The sequence below is a fragment of the Lepus europaeus genome, chromosome 6, assembly GCF_033115175.1.
Source record: "Lepus europaeus isolate LE1 chromosome 6, mLepTim1.pri, whole genome shotgun sequence".
In the NCBI taxonomy this organism is placed as follows: Eukaryota; Metazoa; Chordata; class Mammalia; order Lagomorpha; family Leporidae; genus Lepus; species Lepus europaeus.
In genome coordinates, this window is record NC_084832.1 from 865,375 (window position 1) to 882,858 (window position 17,484).

Sequence of the window (17,484 nt, forward strand, 5' to 3'; positions counted from 1 at the left end):
TCCTGTGGCGCAGGCGCTGAAGGGTAGCGCAGTTGCCAGCACGGGAGAGTGCCTGGCAGGTGGGGCGCCCTCCTGGTTGTGCAGAGGCGGCACCCCACACTGGGGACAGGGTTCCTGCAGGAGATGCCAGCTGTGAGGGGAGGCAGCATTGTCACCTCACAGAGCTGGCGGCGCCCGGGGCTGTCCCAGTAAAAAAAGCCAGGTCTCAGGAGGGGCTCACTTTAATGGTGGGCTTGTGGGCCCCGGGGTCCTGGCTGCCTCGGCTGCAGGGGCAGCCCTGGCCCTCATCGACTTCTCGATCCACCTGAGGAAGTTGCTGACCTTGGTGTAGACCCCAAACTTCCCCTTCCTCGCGCACCCCTCCCCCCAGCTGACGATGCCCGTCACAAAGTAGGTGTCCTTGAAGCGGGTGACGTGGGGGCCCCCGCTGTCCCCCTGGCAGGCGTCCTCGGGCCTGGCGTCGTAGCCGGCGCAGAACATGTTCTGGGTGATGGTGAAGCTGCTGGACAGCTTGCAGCTGTTGCGGTCCACGTAGGGCACCTCGAGCATCTTGAGGGTGGTGGACAGGCGGCCCATCTCGTGCGTGCGGCCGAAGCCGCTCACGATGCCCGTCTTCTGGGTCATCAGCGTGGACTCGGCCCAGTCCTGCTGGGGCAGGCAGGCGGGGGCCACGTTCCTGCGGAAGGTGATGGGCGTCTTCAGCCTGAGCATGGCGATGTCGAAGTCGTACGTCTCCTTCACAAACCTGTTGTGTTTCACGACCACCTCCACCTCGTGGGCCTCCTCGTTGCCCTCCTCGCGCTCCATGTCCCGGTCCCCTGCCATGGCGGGGAGGGAGTGGCACCGTTAGTTCAGCGTGGGCTGGGCGTGGCAGCTCGGGGGTAACGTGGGGGAGGGCAGCAGAGCGGTTTTCTGCCCACCCCCGGGGTGGCCGCCAGCCACTCGCCTGCATGTCCCAGCCCGCCGTGCTGTGCGGCTGGGCCGCCAGTCCCCTCGGCACTGAGCAGGGAAACGTGGCCGTGCCGGGCAGACTTGAAGGAGAATGAAGAATATTGGATGTCTGGGTACATGAGGCACTTCAGGGAGTTAGTGGGGAATGTGGTTAAGAGTTAAGTACTCTGATAGAATTTAAAAGCAGCCATGCAGGCCGGCGCCATGGCTCACTAGGCTAATCCTCCGCCTTGCGGCGCCGGCACACCGGGTTCTAGTCCCGGTTGGGGCGCCGGATTCTATCCCGGTTGCCCCTCTTCCAGTCCAGCTCTCTGCTATGGCCCGGGAAGGCAATGGAGGATGGCCCAAGTGCTTGGGCCCTGCACCCGCATGGGAGACCAGGAGAAGCACCTGGCTCCTGGCTTCGGATCAGCGAGATGCGCCGGCCGCAGCGGCCACTGGAGGGTGAACCAACGGCAAAAAGGAAGACCTTTCTCTCTGTCTCTCTCTCTCACTGTCTAACTCTGCCTGTCCAAAAAAAAAAAAAAAGCAGCCATGCAGAGCGCTGTAACACTGGAATTGGAGGAACAACAGAAAATCTGGTACTACAGACTGCAGGTGACCCCTGAGGCCTGGGCTGCGGGAGCTCACGCACAGGGCAGGATCCGGACAAACGATCCCACAGACAAAAGCGTGGGGCAGGGGTATGCAGTGCTCAGTGGGTGTGGAAGAGGGAGGCAGGGCAGGAGCGCGGGGCACGGGCGGCCCCCAGCCCTTCCCTGGGGGTCTGCGGCACTGGGGCGCACTTACCTACTCTCACCTTGAATCTCTTGGCCTGGTGCAGGCAGTGGGCTGCCGTGAGGACGTGGTACTCGCTCAGGATCGTGCCCCCACAGAACCCTTCATTATCCTCATTGACCAGGAGCGCCTGGTGGGCAATGGGGTTGCCGTGTGTGACTCTGAGCGGGACCGAGAGGGCTTGGCACCAGGAGGGCCGCAGAGTCTCCCCTCCCCGCCCCCGGGCCTGGGCAGAACCTGCAAGCTGGAAGGTGGGGCCCTGGGCACGCTGCCTGCCCTGGCCTCTCCCTGGCCGGTCCTGTGGCCTCCCGCCAATCCCAGCGCTGCTCGCAGGCCACCTGGGAGGCCCTCCCGGGCCCTCTGCAGCTCGTGCCCCAGCTCCGCCTCTGCAGCCTGGGTCCTGCTTTGCTCATGGCTCAGCCAGTGTCACTGATGCCCCACTGTGCGCCTGGGCAGCCGCTCCAGGCAAGGCCCTCCCCTGCCTCCTGCTCCATGTGGACCCCGAGCTGGCATCACAGGGGCTCGCCCCTCATTCCTCTCGGGTACTGTGCACAGAGCCTACTTGCAAGTGGGCAAAACCCTAGCCTGTGCACGGCCTCACGTTATACCCACACCGGGCGCTGCATCTGAGAAGCGTTGGCCATGGGAGTGAGGACGGTTCCAGGGGAGGGGACATTCCCACCCTCAAGTGACTGTCACTGGAGTCCTCCCAGACGCTCACGACACAGGTGGTCAAGTCTGCCTTGTGAGTGACATCTCAGCCGGCTCTCCAAGCCAGTGACAACCTCACTGCAGCTCAGACGGACAGGCGGGGGAGTGGCGGAAGGGGCAGGAGCCACAGAGCCCCCCTGAGCCCTCCCCTGCCGACCATGCCCGGAGCGCCAAGTCACTCCTTAGTCCCGTGGGGACCCCTGTGGGGACCCAGCCACGCAGTCCCTCGGGCAGTGCAGTGTCCACGCGTCACACTGCCCAGCTTGCCCCACGCCAGGAGCAGACGTGTTCTGATGCGCCGGTTGCCTCTGTGGGCTCTGTGGGTGGGTTTCCAGGGCGGGGGGCTTCTTCCTGGATATTTCTGACATCATCCGTGGGCCATGGCAATCAGCTTACCAGTCAGCCTGCTGTAGATGCACTGGCGTATGAGCCCCGCCCGCGGTTTCCTTGGCGGGGCCAGAGCACATGGTTTCACGGCCATCCCCCACCCCAGAAGACAAAGGCACCCCTGAGGGGGACGCTGCAGTCACTGCTGGAGGTGGCCGGCGGCTCCGGGATGTCCGTTGCAGGAGCCTAGGTCACCGCCAAGGTCTTCCAAGACCCTCCCCCAGGGATGAAGTGGCTGGGGTGGCGGGAGGGGGTGGAGTCTGTGCCCTCCAGAAGGCTTGTGGGGGAGCCACGCCCTCTGCATCAGGTGGACATCAGGCACCGGCTGCCCTGGGGCCTGCACCTGGCACCTGCAGCCCCAGAACTGGGAGCCATCAAGCCCTGCTGCTTAGGAGTGGCCCCAAGACGACGCCAGCACTGACATCGCGAACCTCAAGTTAGCATGGCCAGGGTGAAATACAGGGCGCCAGGGGTCGGTGCTGTGGTGTCGCGGGTAGAATCGCCATCGGCAGCACTGACGGCCCATGTGGGCGCCAGTTCGAGTCCCTGCTGCTCCACTTGTAATCCTGCTCCCTGCTGGTGTGCCAGGGAAGACAGCAGAAGAGGACCCAAGTCCCTGGGCCCCTGCACCCGTGTAGGAGACCCAGAAGAAGCTCCTGGCTCCTGGCTTTGGATTGGCCCAGCCTGGGCCATTGTGCCATCTGGGGAGTAAACCAGCGGATGGAAGACCTGTCTCTCTGTATCTGCCTTCCAAATAAATATTCTTTTTAAAAAAGAAACACAGGGCGCCCAGTTAAGTGTGCTTCCAGCACAGGCACCTGCCCCGCAGCATTTGGGACGTGCGTTAGGAATTCTTGGCGGCTCTCATCTTCTGAACCCGGCAGCCCGCGTCTGAATCACTCATGAAACAAACACGCACTTTGCTGGCTCCCTAGGAGTCAGACAGGAAACAAGGCCGGCGTCTGCCCCTCGGTGGGGAGCAGCAGTGGCCCAGGCCCTTGCCACTGTCCGGGCGCCCACCCGGGCTCCTGGCAGGAGGGCCGGGGTTCCTGGACGCTCGAGGGTGGGGGCCGCGCCTTGCCTCTTCCCTTCTGCCCTTCACAAAATGGGATGACGGGAGCACAGCTCGGCCACGTTGTGGGTCACGGCCCCAGAGACCACCTGCCCAGAGCAAGGGGGCCGCTGGTCGCCGACTCCTCCCCCCTTACGCCTTCTGCCTGACCGGTGGGAGACGCGCCTGCGCTGTGGGGCCCGCGCCACGCTACCTGCCAGGGGCACTCGCCGTCTCTGCAGTCCTGGCCGCCCACGATGCGCACCACGCTGCTGCTGTCGTCCTCGGGCGCCGGCTCCAGGGAGCCCAGCAGGTTGAAAGGGTCCTCAGTGGTGGTCAGGTTGTCGTCGTCGTGCTGCTCCGGACCCGGGCCTTCCGGGGGGCCCTCGCTGCTGTTTGTGGCCGGCGACCTCTTCCTACGTCCCAGGGTGACTTTCCCACAGGGGAAGAGCTCTGGAAGCAGACAGGCAGCGCGGCCCTCAGCCTGGGGGCGCTCCTCGCGTCCCCGGGGGTCACCCCCAGGGCCGGCAGGGTCTGAGGGAGGGCTGGGGTCCACAGCAGAGCGCTGTACACAGGAGCGCCAGGCTGTCCGCAGGTGTGCGTCTGCCAGCCACTTGGGGGACTTGGGTGTGCGTGCATGGGGACAGCCGGGCGGGCGGCAGGTGCTGGCGGTGCGATCAGGCATGGGTGTGGGGCTCTCAGCTGGACGCTAAGGGGGGAACCCAGGTGAGCCCAGGTGGGGAGGCAGGGCTCTGGTAAAATCTTTCCGTTGTCTGTGTTTGGAACTTGCTGATGAGACGCTGTGGAAGCCAACGTCCTGGGCCACAGGAAGCCTGCATGCAAGCAGCCGAGGCTGGAGCAGGACCTGACCACACAGGCTTGGTCTGAGTGGCCCCCGGCGGCGGGGGACGGAGGCGCTCCGTGTCTCAGCAGGTGAGCTCCATCCAGGCCGGGAGCAGCGCCCGGGCGTTCTGAGGCGGCCACTCCACACGCAGAACAGAACCTGCTCCATTAGGAAGTCCTTTACAGGGTTTGATTTTCAAAGAACAAGCTTGACTGGAAATCCAGTTCTGATTATTCCTGGAACTTAAACAACGTGCATGCATGTGGAGTCGTGGTTTCAGTGGGGGTTTCCGAGCCAGTATGAGCCAAAGCCTACTGACGGCGGGAGTGTGAGCTGCGCACTTGAGGTGACACCTGTCGGCTGCGCTGGAACCAGTTTCCTCCTGGCTACTTGGCACGGGGTGAACTCAAGGAGAGCAGGACAGAGCAGGGCTGCCTGCTGAGGGTCAGGGGCCCGCGTGGGCACTGCCCACCTGGGCTCCTTCTCCCTTGTCCCCAGCCATGTGCAGCTGAGGGTTGGGACCAACTCTGGGGTCACTGGGAGAGGCAGACGGGTGGGGCTGCTGGCTGGCCCCGCTCCCCACGACAGGACTGGCTGAATGAGACCCCAAGTCCTCTGGCCACTCCCGTCCTACACCCACTGCTGTCGGCCAGCCTCGGGGCCAGACATGCTGGTGCTTGGCATTCGTCAAAAGCAGCCCACCGGGGGTCCCAGCAAACAAGCTCGTGAGGGTCCTCCTGGCCCCCTGTCCCACGCAGGCCAGCTCTGTGTCCAGCTGCCCTCGAGACCAGCCTGCAAGACCAGCCCCAGGCCCGTGCCCTCTCTCAGGCAGGGCATGTGGTGGTCATGCCGGTCACATGGCAGGAGCCAGGCCCTGTGAGGAGCAGCCTCCAGGGGCCGCTCCAGGTTGTGCTCACCCTGGGACGTGGGTGCTAACATGGGTCCTGTTTTTCAGACAAGGAGGCTGTGGTTAGACAGCACCTCTGGCCCTCAGAACCAGTGGGTCCGTTCCTAAGCCTGCGGTTGCCAAGTTGAACCCTCACTGGCTAGCCCACCGGGACGCGCCCACCTACCTGTGGAGACGCAGGACTTGCCGTTGTCACCCAGGGTGTACCCGCTGGCGCAGGAGCACAGCACTGAGTTCTCCTCCTCCTTGCAGAACTGGTCGCAGCCCCCGTTGTCCAGGCTGCACAGTTTGCGTGTGACTGTAAGACAGGCACGTCCGACTCAGGCCAGCAGGGGCCAGGCCGGCCGCACACAGGCCTCCGCCAGCAAGAAGGACCCAGCTGTGCCACACACAGGCTGGGTGGTTCCAGTACACACAGGATGGGCAGCCGAACACCCCTGCTGCCTGGCCAGTGCTGGGGCAGCACCTAGGCTACTTAAACCCCACGGGCCCCAGCTGCCACCCCTGTGCGACAGTGGAGGTAGAAGCGCCGATGTGGCCTCACACTGGGCACTCCTGGTGTGGCGCCCACCTGTAGCTGGTGCCGCCAGGTCCAGCGGGACCCCCAGTCAGCCAAGGGGGACTCGTGACTAATACCCCACTGGGAAGTCCAGTCTAAGGACACATTCCACGACTGGAAATTACTGCGTCAAAGAAATGCAAATCTTTCTCCTTAGGGGAAATTGGTCTAGTAATAGCCTAATTTTTATTAAAAATTAATTAGCAATTCCTGTAAGTAGAGAACAGTGAATTTTCCATGTAGAATTAAATAAATGTATCAAATCTGTCAGTGGATGAGCTCAGATATTCCTCATCTGTGCTGACAAACGTGAATGAAGGGGGTGTCTGAGAATCCTGGCACAGGGTGGTGAGTGACAGGGCTGGCCCACCCCCAGGAGGGTGGGCAGTGACTGCACAGGGCGATGAGTGACAGGGCTGGCCCACCCCCAGGAGGGCGGGCAGTGACTGCACAGGGCGATGAGTGACAGGGCGGTCACACTCTATTAGTTAGGAAGGATCTAGCTTGGCGTTAGGCGCTGTGGTTCCTTCCCTTGTTCCCCCTACCCCCACCCCCACCGGAGCCAGAGAAGCGGGGACCTACACAGTTCGCAGTCTTTGCCTTCGTAGCCTTCCACACAGGAGCACGTGTACACCCCGAGGCCATCTTTACACGTGCCCCGGTTCTGGCACGGATTGCTCTCACACTGGTCGCCATCTGCAAAGAGACGTTTGGGAAGCCAACGTTCTGGAAATTTCCATCTCCATGGAAATGGGCATGCCCTGCACACACTTCCTTCCTCCTGTCTGGGCCCCCTGCACCCCACCTTTTATGACCACTATGTCTTTATCTAACGGGGTCCTCGGCTGGCTCTCTGGTGTTACGGGGCTGGCAGCAGAGAGGCGAGCTCTGGGCTGAGCGCCAACAAGGCTGTTCTTTCTGATGACCTGGGGGTGCACGGACAGCCACACGCTGCTGCCCACACTAACGTGCGCCTCACGAGTCTGGGTGGTGTGTGCGAGCCCGGTGGTCACTTTGAGCAGCTTGAACACTCCCGCCAGCAGTCATGACTGATACAGTCTCAGTGCTGTCAGGGGGCAGTAAGCCAGGGTAGTTAACTCAGCGGCATTTATAGCTTCTATGTAGTACACTTGGACTTAAAAAAAAATTATCGTGGTGTTTGACATCCTCAGATAAGACTACACTGATTTAAATTTATATTTAGGTAAACAACAAAACTATTAGAATAAAATTATTACAAAAACCCCCAGAGTTAAAAAGAGTTAAATAGGAGCAGAAAGGAAAGCCAGGGAGTATTTTCAAAATTCAAATCCAAGTTCTCTTAAGTTAAATATCCTAATGGATCCCATTTACCCAAGATTAAAACAGAAAATATCTCACCTATGTATTTGTTCCAGAACTCATTCTAAAAGGAAAACAAGAATTAAAACACACATTAGGAAAGCAGAGACATTTTACACCAGGAAGGGCCACCATCCAGGGACTCAGCCTGCACAGGAGATTCTCCTGGACAGGTCGCTTCTAGAATGCAGTTGTTCTTGTTAACAGGGAAAATTCCTTAATCAACAAGAAACAGAGTGTACCAAAAAGAGGTCGCTGTGTTTGCTATTCCCTAACAGATCAATGAGTGGCTTTTAGTAAATAAACCCAGGCTAACAATTCAGGAGAGGAACTCAGGACTTGTCAATAATCAAAGTTAGTTGTTAGTTGAAAGAAATGGTGATAATTAGCTTGAAACAGGTGTTCAAGAGCCTTATCCTAAAAAATGCTCACAATCTTATTCTGTCTGTAGTTGGTTGAATAGTGGTCTCTTTTCTCTTTCAAGTCTGAACCTCACAATGTGTAACTCAGGTAAGGACCCAGATGAAGTCAGAGTGGATTACCCTGTGCCCTGAGCATCCCGCTAAGAAGCAGGAAAAGAGCCACACAGAAAGGCCACGTGAAGACACGAGCAGAGGCTGGAGGGTCATCCACACCACACAGAATACCAAGGACTACCAGCTCCACCAGGATCTGGGAGACAGGCATGCGGCCCTCTTGGATCCCTGGAAGGAGTCCCCTGATGCCTTGGTTCTGGGTTTGTGTGTCTAAAACAGACAGATCAAGTCCCTGTGACTTTGTAGCAATTTATTACCACAGCTCTATAAACAGATACATTGTCCTTTATTTTATTTTTTTTAAAAGATTATTTATTTATTTGAAAGGCAGAGTCACAGAGATCTTCCACCTGTTGGTTCACTCAAATGGCTGCAATGGCCAGGGCTGGACCAGGCTGAAGCCAGGAGCCAGGAGCTTCTTCCAGGTCTCCCACATGGGTGCAGGGCCCCAAGCACTTGGGCCATCTTCTGCTTTCCCAGGCGCATTAGCAGGGAGCTGGACCAGAAGTGGAGCAGCTGGTACACGAACCAGTGCCCGTATGGGATGCTGCCACTGCAGGCAACAGTTTAACCCACTATATCACCTATTACTTTTGTCTTCAATTTATTTGACTTCTTCTTTTTTAAATTTCCTTCTTTTCCTGGTCTTGGGTAATTTTTTCCTACTATTTTAAAGTAGAAGCTTAGATTATTAGTTTGAGACATTTGTTCTTTTCCAATATGCGCATTTAATGTCATAAATATCCCTGGAAGCACTACTTTCCTATGCAGGCTGCAGTCATTTTTGCTTGGTTCAAAATATTTTACTTCTCTTGAGAAATCCTCTTTGACCCCTCATTATTATGTGTTGTTGAGTTTCCAAGTACTTGGCGATTTTCCCGTTACTTCTCTTTAGTTGAATTCTATTTGATGTAGGAGTTTTATGTGAGTTCAGTCTTTCAGATTTGCTAAGGTATGCTTCATGACACAGGAGATGGGCTGCCTTGGGGAACGTTCCACGGATGCCTGGACAGGAAGTGTGCTCCGCTGTTGAAGCCTGTGAGTGTGAACCAGACTCAGGTCACGTGATCTGTGGAACGCGAGGGAGAATGGCGCACTTACTGCCAGCCACATGGCGTGGGACCCCAAGTCTTGCTTTCTTCCTCAGTGCAATGCAGCTGTTTGCTTCCGCAGGCACAGAGACACTGCTCCATGCGTTCTGTCCAGTGCAGCTGCATTTGCCTGAAGAGGAGGCGTGGGCTACGCTCGTCACCCTGCGCTGGATCTCCCTGATGACGCGCTGTCAGTGCTCCCTTTTAGAAGCAGCTGTCCTTAGAAGCTAATCCGCTAGAAATACAGGCATATGTTCATATCTAGAAATCACTCACAAGGCTCTCACATATGCGAATGGTAAATGCACCTCTACAATAAGATACAATTCGGCTCTTTAAAAATTGTACGTATGGTAGCTACATAGAAATAAAGAAGCCTGTCTGGGAAATGATGTGAGGAAAAAAGTGGAATGTGAACATGTGTCAGCATTACAATTTATTTTTTTAAGATTTATTTATTTATTTATTTGAAAGACAGAGTTACACAGAGAGAGGTCTTTCATCTGCTGGTTCACTCCCCAAATGGCCACAACAGCTGGAACTAGGCCGATCCGAAGCCAGGAGCCAGGAGCTTCTTCCGGGTTTCCCATGTTGGGGCAGGGGCCCAAGGACTCGGGCCATCTTCTACTGCTTTCCCAGGCCATAGCAGAGAGCTGGATTGGAAGTGGAGCAGCCAGGTCTCGAACCGGTGCCCATATCGGATACCGGCGCTTCAGGCCAGGGTGTTAACCTGCTGCGACACAGCGCTGGCCCCTACAATTTCTTTTATTATTCTTAAAGAAAAAACTGCCTACTATGTTTGTGTAGTAAAGAAACACTTAAAAATGAAAATGTTTCCTGAAACTATGACGTTTTCTTTGAGACACGTTAATTAGTAACAGGAGTTAAGAGGAATTCTCAGTCTGCTGGTGGCTGAAACGAGCCAGTGTCAGAAGCTTAGCAGCACAAAAGAATACCCTCACAGACTGGGCCCTTTTGCAGAAGTAGAGAGGCCACATGACTTAGACTATTAGTAGTTTCTAGACAGAAGGCCAATGGCTGTGATTTCCAATGTATCAGTAGCTGCTCAATTCTTTTTGAGTTTCATGGCAGGAAACAGAAGCCCTTCTTTCATGCTGTGGAAGTCTGTGAGAAACCGGGAGACAGAGTTGGTGGCTGTGCTCCAGAAGTTCTTGGGGGACGGCCTGTATTCCAGATGATACAGAAGTTTTGTTTATCAATATGGCTGCATCACCATCGGTGGCCTTGACTCATTTTCCAAAAAGTTGCCACTGCTGCCTGGCATCGTTCAGCTCAGGGTAGGCATGATATGCCTCCTTCATTATAAATATTTAACATGCTCCTAAGACCCTCTTCAGAACCGTCCATTTGGTCAAGGAGCTTTTAACCACAGATCAACGTGGGGCTGTTGAAAGTGACTTCCAGGAACTCTGCACCTTATCAAGGAGCCTGGGTGTGGTGTGAGGCGGAGGACTTGCAAAGGCTTTTAGGTTGATACTATTGTGAATTTGGTTTCTTCAGTTCTGAAGATGCTAGTTTCTGGTAGCTCCATTTTCAGGGCTTTCTCAAGCTCTTTTACCACACTGGTTCTCCAGGAGCAAGTGAAGCCAACCCCATGGGTTTGGCCTACAGGAACATCTGGATGCTAAGTGGCCTTGTAACCACCTGTGACATACTCTACCACCCTTGACAGTCTTCTCCATTTCTCTCATTTCAATCAGCTCACAGTAGTCGGCGTGGGCCAGGTAGAATTCACAGGTGGTGAACCTACAGGGCTAAGTCAAATCGACTCTCTTACTTCAGAAGCCCAGCCAATGCCACTGACCACCGCCATCTTATGGTAAAGTTCTGGAGCAGGTCTCATGACAGGAGTTCATGTCCAGCTCGCAGTAGATGACAAATGGCCACAGCTACTACACGGGGATTTCAGCAGCGAGAGATCCCAACTCGTCCAAGAAACTTCTTATATGTGTGATGCAATTAGAGCAAATGACAAACTTCCTCCTCAGATATTCATCCAGGAACAAGTCCATGTTCTTGACTTTATTAGAGTGAGGATGAGGTCCCCTCTGCACACCAGGGGACAGCAGTGCTGTCAGAGAAGGCAGGCAGGCAGACGTGGGCAGGGGCCCCAGGCGAGCACACCTGCACACCAGCCATTAAGCATGGGCAAGACTACATCTTACCACAAACCAGAGACAAGGTGGGGTTAAGTCTTTCATGCCTCAAAGATAATCCGCCTTGAAAATCGCCATGCCAGATCCAATCTGATTATATGGAGGCTAAAACAGGACCCCCCCCTCCCCCTTCTTTCAAGAAATTCCCCTGGAATATAGGAATCCCAAAACTGCCATGACAGATCTGGTCAGTCCTAAAGTAGCTCCTCCCACACTCTCTCTATAGCAGTTCCCCACCCCCCCGTGGGAGGGGTATCTTGCCTCTGGGCTAAGATATAGACAAAAGACACTCCCCACGCTGACAGTCACAACACCTCTGAGCACTGGCGGGCGCTGTCTTTCCTGAGCGTGTTTTGCTTAGCCAGTCTCCCTCCTCGCCCGACTCGAGCTGGCTCTGAATTCTCTCTGACAAGTTCAGGTTGCTTAGCCGGCCTCCCTCCTCACCCGACTCGAGCTGGCTCTGAATTCTCTCTGACAAGTTCAGGTTGCTTAGCCGGCCTCCCTCCTCACCCGTCTCGAGCTGGCTCTGAATTCTCTCGGACAAGTGCAAGAACAGGTGCTGTTTTTCTTCTCCAAGAACCCAGAGCAGTGACGTGCGACGCGGCAGGCAGTGGCGCTCAGCCTTTCCGGGTTTCCCGCACATTCTGACGTCTCCCTGGGTCGGTTTATTTGATATGATTCATAATTCCTTGACTTGGCCACGCTTGCAACTTGACCCCGTCCCGGAAGGTCACGGGGAGCTGTCAAACACGGCGAGCCCAGTCAGGTGGTCTGGCTGAGGCGACTGCGCTCTGTGCGGGGCTTCCCTCAGCGCCCTCGGCGGTCGCCTCAGCTGTTCCGCAGGCGGCGGCCGCTGGCTCCGGCGTGGCCCCTCTCTCAGGTTTCTTCTCTGTAGCTCATTCGCGTTGGTCTGGGCTCGCCGCCGCCTACCTACCCCTCAACCCTGTGGTCCTCCCCACCTTTCTCTGAGGCCCAAGATGAGGAGACCGGAAGCTCCATCATTTCCAAGCACAGGCCTCGAGGCGACGCTACCGCTGCGCAGGCGCAGTGCCGGGCTCGTGGCCAGTGTCAGGCGAGCTCCTCCCGCTGCGCAGGCGCAGTCCCTTGCTCGTGGCCAGTGTAAGGCAGGCTCCTCCCGCTGCGCAGGCGCAGTCTCTTGCTCGTGACCAAGCAACAGGACTGCTCCTTCCGCTGCGCAAGCGCAGTCCCTGGCTCGTGACCAGGCGTCAGGCATGCTCCTCCTGCTGCGCAGGCGCAGTCCCTTGCTCTTGGCCATTGTAAGGCAGGCTCCTCCCGCTGCGCAGGCGCAGTCTCTTGCTCGTGACCAAGCATCAGGACTGCTCCTTCCACTGCACAAGCGCAGTCCCTGGCTCGTGACCAGGCGTCAGGTGTGCTCCTCCTGCTGCGCAGGCGCAGTCCCGGGCTCATGACCAGGCGTCAGGCGTGCTCCTCCTGCTGCGCAGGTGCAATCCCTGGCTCATGAGTAGGAGTTAAGCCTGCTCCTCCCGCTGCGCAGGCGCAGTGCCGGGCTCGTGGCCAGTGTAAGGCAGGCTCCTCCAGCTGCGCAGGCGCAGTCCCGGGCTCATGACCCGGCGTCAGGCGTGCTCCTCCCACCGCGCAGGCGCGGTGCCGGGTTCCTGGCTGGCGTCAGCGGCCTTCTCGCGTGGTGCAGGCCCGTGGCGCCGGCTGTGCGTGTGCGCGCCCCGCGCGTGTCAGTACGTCCTGGGCGTCCAGCCCGGCTTGGCTCGAGGCCCCGGCGCCGCCGTGGTCGGGGGGGACGCCGGACTGCTCGCTTGGCCGTGGCGCCCCCGACGCCCGTAGCTTTGCTGTTGGCTCCCTGCTCTGCCGGGGGCGCTGAGCGCGGCCTCCCCGGCGCGCCCCCTCGGACAGCCCGCCCGGCCAGGCCTCTGGTCTGCGGTTGATGGCCGCAGGCGCCCGCCCGCCCTTGCATAGCTTTTTTCCCTTTAAAGTCAACACGGCGGCAAATGGAGTCAGCACGTCCACTAGCGATCTCCTGACCGCTGCTGGGGCGCAGCCGATCGCCCTGAACGAGGCGGTGGAGACAGCACGGGTGCCCGGCCCCCGCCCGCCCGCCGGCAGCGCCCCTCACCGCTTTCGCGTCGTCCTCGAAGACTTCGCGGGCCTCCTCGAAGGAGCAGTTCTCCTCAATGCACTCCCTCTCCAGGTTTCCTTTCTTCATCTCCTCCAGGAAGGAGTTCGCCCTCCGCGCCCTCGCCAGCACGTCGTTGGCGCGCTGCCGGCTGACGAACACTGGAAGGTACGAGGAGCCGAGGTGAGAGGTCCGGGCTCCGTGAGCGGCCGGGCCCGCCTCCCCGAGGTCGCCCCTGGCAGGAGGGGTGAGAGGTGAGACGGAGCGTGTGCCGTTGTCCTGCCTGCTGGCCACCCCTGCGCGCCTGCCGTGACTGGGGCCACCCCGAGGTCCCCCCTGGCAGGAGGGGTGAGAGACGGAGCGTGTGCCGTTGTCCTGCCTGCTGGCCACCCCTGCGCGCCTGCTGTGACTGGGGGCCACCCCGAGGTCCCCCCTGGCAGGAGGGGTGAGAGGTGAGACGGAGCGTGTGCCGTTGTCCTGCCTGCTGGCCACCCCTGCGCGCCTGCCGTGACTGGGGGCCACCCCGAGGTCGCCCCTGGCAGGAGGGGTGAGAGGTGAGACGGAGCGTGTGCCGTTGTCCTGCCTGCTGGCCACCCCTGCGCGCCTGCCGTGACTGGGGGCCACCCGGAGGTCCCCCCTGGCAGGAGGGGTGAGAGGTGAGAGACGGAGCGTGTGCCGTTGTCCTGCCTGCTGGCCACCCCTGCGTGCCTGCCGTGACTGGGGGCCTCCCCGAGGTCGCCCCTGGCAGGAGAGGTGAGAGACGGAGCGTGTGCCGTTGTCCTGCCTGCTGGCCACCCCTGCGCGCCTGCCGTGACTGGGGGCCACCCCGAGGTCCCCCCTGGCAGGAGGGGTGAGAGACGGAGCGTGTGCCGTTGTCCTGCCTGCTGGCCACCCCTGCGCGCCTGCCGTGACTGGGGGCCTCCCCAAGGTCCCCCCTGGCAGGAGAGGTGAGAGACGGAGCGTGTGCCGTTGTCCTGCCTGCTGGCCACCCCTGCGCGCCTGCCGTGACTGGGGGCCACCCCGAGGTCCCCCCTGGCAGGAGGGGTGAGAGGTGAGAGACGGAGCGTGTGCCGTTGTCCTGCCTGCTGGCCACCCCTGCGCGCCTGGCGTGACTGGGGGCCACCCCGAGGTCCCCCCTGGCAGGAGGGGTGAGAGGTGAGAGACGGAGCGTGTGCCGTTGTCCTGCCTGCTGGCCACCCCCGCGCGCCTGGCGTGACTGGGGGCCACCCCGAGGTCGCCCCTGGCAGGAGGGGTGAGAGGTGAGAGACAGAGCGTGTGCCGTTGTCCTGCCTGCTGGCCACCCCTGCGTGCCTGCCGTGACTGGGGGCCACCCCGAGGTCCCCCCTGGCAGGAGGGGTGAGATGGAGCGTGTGCCGTTGTCCTGCCTGCTGGCCACCCCTGCGTGCCTGCCGTGACTGGGGGCCTCCCCGAGGTCGCCCCTGGCAGGAGGGGTGAGAGGTGAGAGACGGAGCGTGTGCCGTTGTCCTGCCTGCTGGCCACCCCTGCGCGCCTGCCGTGACGGGGACTCCATCTGGTAGTGCCGTTTGGGTGGCAGGGACCCAGCTGCTGGAGCCATCACCGCTGCCTCCCGGGGCTGTGTCCGCAGGAGGCCGCCGGCAGGAGCGGGCACTGGGTGTTGAACCCGGGCCCTCTGACGTGGGATGCGAGCGTCCTAAGTGCTGGGCTGCGTTGAGCAGGTGTGAGCGTGAGCGCACGTCCGCACTTGGTGAGTTGAGTAAGCGCCACGTGAGCCGTGTGGCGTGAAGCCAGGCCGAGGCTGGACGTGTTTGCCCTGAGAGTCCCGAAACCGCCCGGGGCTCCGAAGGGGAGAAGGCAGCCCCGCAGGCGCTTGCGGGCTGAGCCTTGTTTCCCGACGGCACTCATTTCTCTGGTTGTGGACACCTGGGGCAGGTCAGGGCGGGGAGGTGTTGGCAGGGTTGGCGACCTGAGCAGTTAACAGGTGCACTGGAGCCAGTTTGACCAGTGGTGTTTCCGCTCGCAGTTGAGAGCTCGTGGAGAAGGGCTTTGAAGTTGGTGGGTGCAGACTGACACTCCAGCCCCACAGCTGTAGGGCTTGCTCTGGGTGTTCAGTTGTGTGTGTACATTACACAGTTGGACTGCCAGAAATACTGACAGTTGCACCACAGGGCTGACCGTGTGGCCCCCCATTCACGACCTCCCCAGAACCTGGGAAGGTGGTCTTAATTGGAAACAGTTTTTATGGAAGGAACCAGTGGAGGAGCAGGTATGCCAGAGTGGGGTGAGCCCTGCCCAGTGCGACGGCTTCCTGATGAGAGGAGGCGCAGAGACACAGGGTCCGTGCTGTGCAGGCACGTGGGTGAGAGCAGGTGCTGCTCCCAGAGGCCAAGGGCACCGCGGGCTGCGGTCCCCCCGTCCTCCCACACCTGGATTTTGGACTTGTGTTCTCTGAGCTGTGGCAGAAGGGGCTCGTGTTGTTCCTCACCACACAGGCCTGCAGTGTGACACAGTGGGGAGTGCTGGGTCGCCAGGCCTGCTCCGGGCGTGAAGCCACAGCCCAGCTGCCCGGTCACCGGGTGCAGAATGGGGCGATGGGCAGCATGGCCCTGCTGTCTGGGGTCCAGGCTGTAGTGGGGACACCCCCAGCTATCCACGCACGGCCAGCCATCAGGGCAGTGAGCACATGTGGAGCTGCCTGGGAGGAAGGGTGTGGGCTGAGGGGCAGAAGGGCCCCACAATACAGGGCAGGAGGAGCCCCGGAGAGGGCCCCCAGCTGTGGGCAGGAGGACAGAAGAGGTCAAGGGTGGACAGAAGTGACCGCCCCCATGGACCTGATGGGAGCCAGACCGTGCTTGGTCCGTCACGAGGGGGGCTGCCCAGCAGAGGCACCCTCAGGTCAGCCTGATTCTCGTGTCACCCCTCACTTCCCCACTCACACCCCGCTGTGCGAGTCCCCCCTCAGCTCCCCACGTGGCCTCCCCAGCTCGCCCGTGCCAGTCTCCCCTGCTCTGATTTTCACCCCCCAACTCCTGCCTCACTGCGGTGCTGTTTCCTCCTCGAGGCTCCTGGCCCCCTCCAGATGCAGAGGAGCCCTGGGGTCCTGTGCCCCCCAGGCTCCTGCAGAGGGCCTCCTCCCGCTGCTGCCCCTGGGGTCCTCTTTGCCTCCCACCTTCCTGGGCTGTGCTCTCACACGGGCCTGGGGTTTGGCCGGCTCAGATGCCCCCTTCGGAGCGGTCGAGCCAGCCCGAGGCTGGTGGCCCCAGCTCCTCTCTGTGACCTCCTAGCCCCTGCTCTCTGGGAGTCCAGGGGGCTTCTCTCTGTCACCTTCACATCCCTGTGTGCCCCTGTCTCTCCTTAGCTCTGTCCTGTGACCTCTGACCTCCCGGGAGGCTCCTCTGCAGGGAGCGCCTGCTGGCGCTGGGTCTGCCCTTGGCTCTGACGACCAGGTTGAGCTGTGTGATGCGAGCCAGGGATGGGGCCGGGACCCCTGTGGTTAGGGTTAGGGGCCCCTCTGCAGCGTGAAGGGCGCAGGGCACTCACCACTGCTCCCGGGCAGCAGGAGGCCGGCCAGGGCGGCGCCGAGCAGGACGAGGTGCAGTGGGTTGGCCATGGTGCGGCCGAGGACAGAGGCTCCCGTCCCTGCTGTGACAGGCCTGGGGCAAGGGTCACTGTGTGGACTCCCAGGTGGCTGGACGTCCTTCTCATTCCAGCCTCCTGATTGGAGCTCGGCCTGCAATGGGCAGGATTGCGTGGGGGCGTGTCCTCGCCCAGCCCCGCCTTTCCCAGCACAGCAGTCTATCAGTAACCACATCCTGTGGGATGCCCTGGGTCGGTCGGTCTGTCTGTCTGTCTCTCTCTCTTCCCCTCTCCCCTCCTCCTTCAGTCCGTCCGTCCGTCCTTCCTATCTGTCTGTCTGTTTATTTAAGAGACAGAGTTACAAAGAGAGGGACAGACAGATAAAAAGGTCTTCCATCCGCTGGTTCACTCCCCAGATGGCTGCAACAGCTGGAGATGGGCCAGTCCGGAGCCAGGAGCTTCCTCTGGGTCTCCCATGTGGGTGCAG

General features: G+C 59.9%; 1 protein-coding gene across 1 annotated transcript; it reads right to left on the bottom strand.

Moving 5' to 3' along the window:
• Positions 1 to 205: 205 nt before the first annotated feature.
• Positions 206 to 17,099, bottom strand: F10 (coagulation factor X). The gene is made up of 8 exons (XM_062193922.1): positions 16,962 to 17,099; positions 13,443 to 13,603; positions 7,568 to 7,592; positions 6,770 to 6,883; positions 5,795 to 5,926; positions 4,092 to 4,330; positions 1,741 to 1,858; positions 206 to 818 (listed from the first exon to the last, which is right to left on the bottom strand). The coding sequence occupies exons 1-8, from the start codon at positions 17,029 to 17,031 to the stop codon at positions 217 to 219; spliced, it is 1,461 nt and encodes a 486-aa protein (XP_062049906.1). The 5' UTR covers positions 17,032 to 17,099; the 3' UTR covers positions 206 to 216.
• Positions 17,100 to 17,484: the final 385 nt, after the last annotated feature.

Coding starts and splice junctions, on each gene's coding strand:
- F10 (XM_062193922.1), bottom strand. CDS start 17,031: ATGGCCAACCCACTGCACCTCGTCCTGCTCGGCGCCGCCCTGGCCGGC. Junction 7,593..13,442: donor TCGAGGACGACGCGAAAGCG/GTGAGGGGCGCT, acceptor TTTTCCTTTTAG/AATGAGTTCTGGAACAAATA. Junction 1,859..4,091: donor ACGGCGAGTGCCCCTGGCAG/GTAGCGTGGCGC, acceptor ATTGCCCACCAG/GCGCTCCTGGTCAATGAGGA.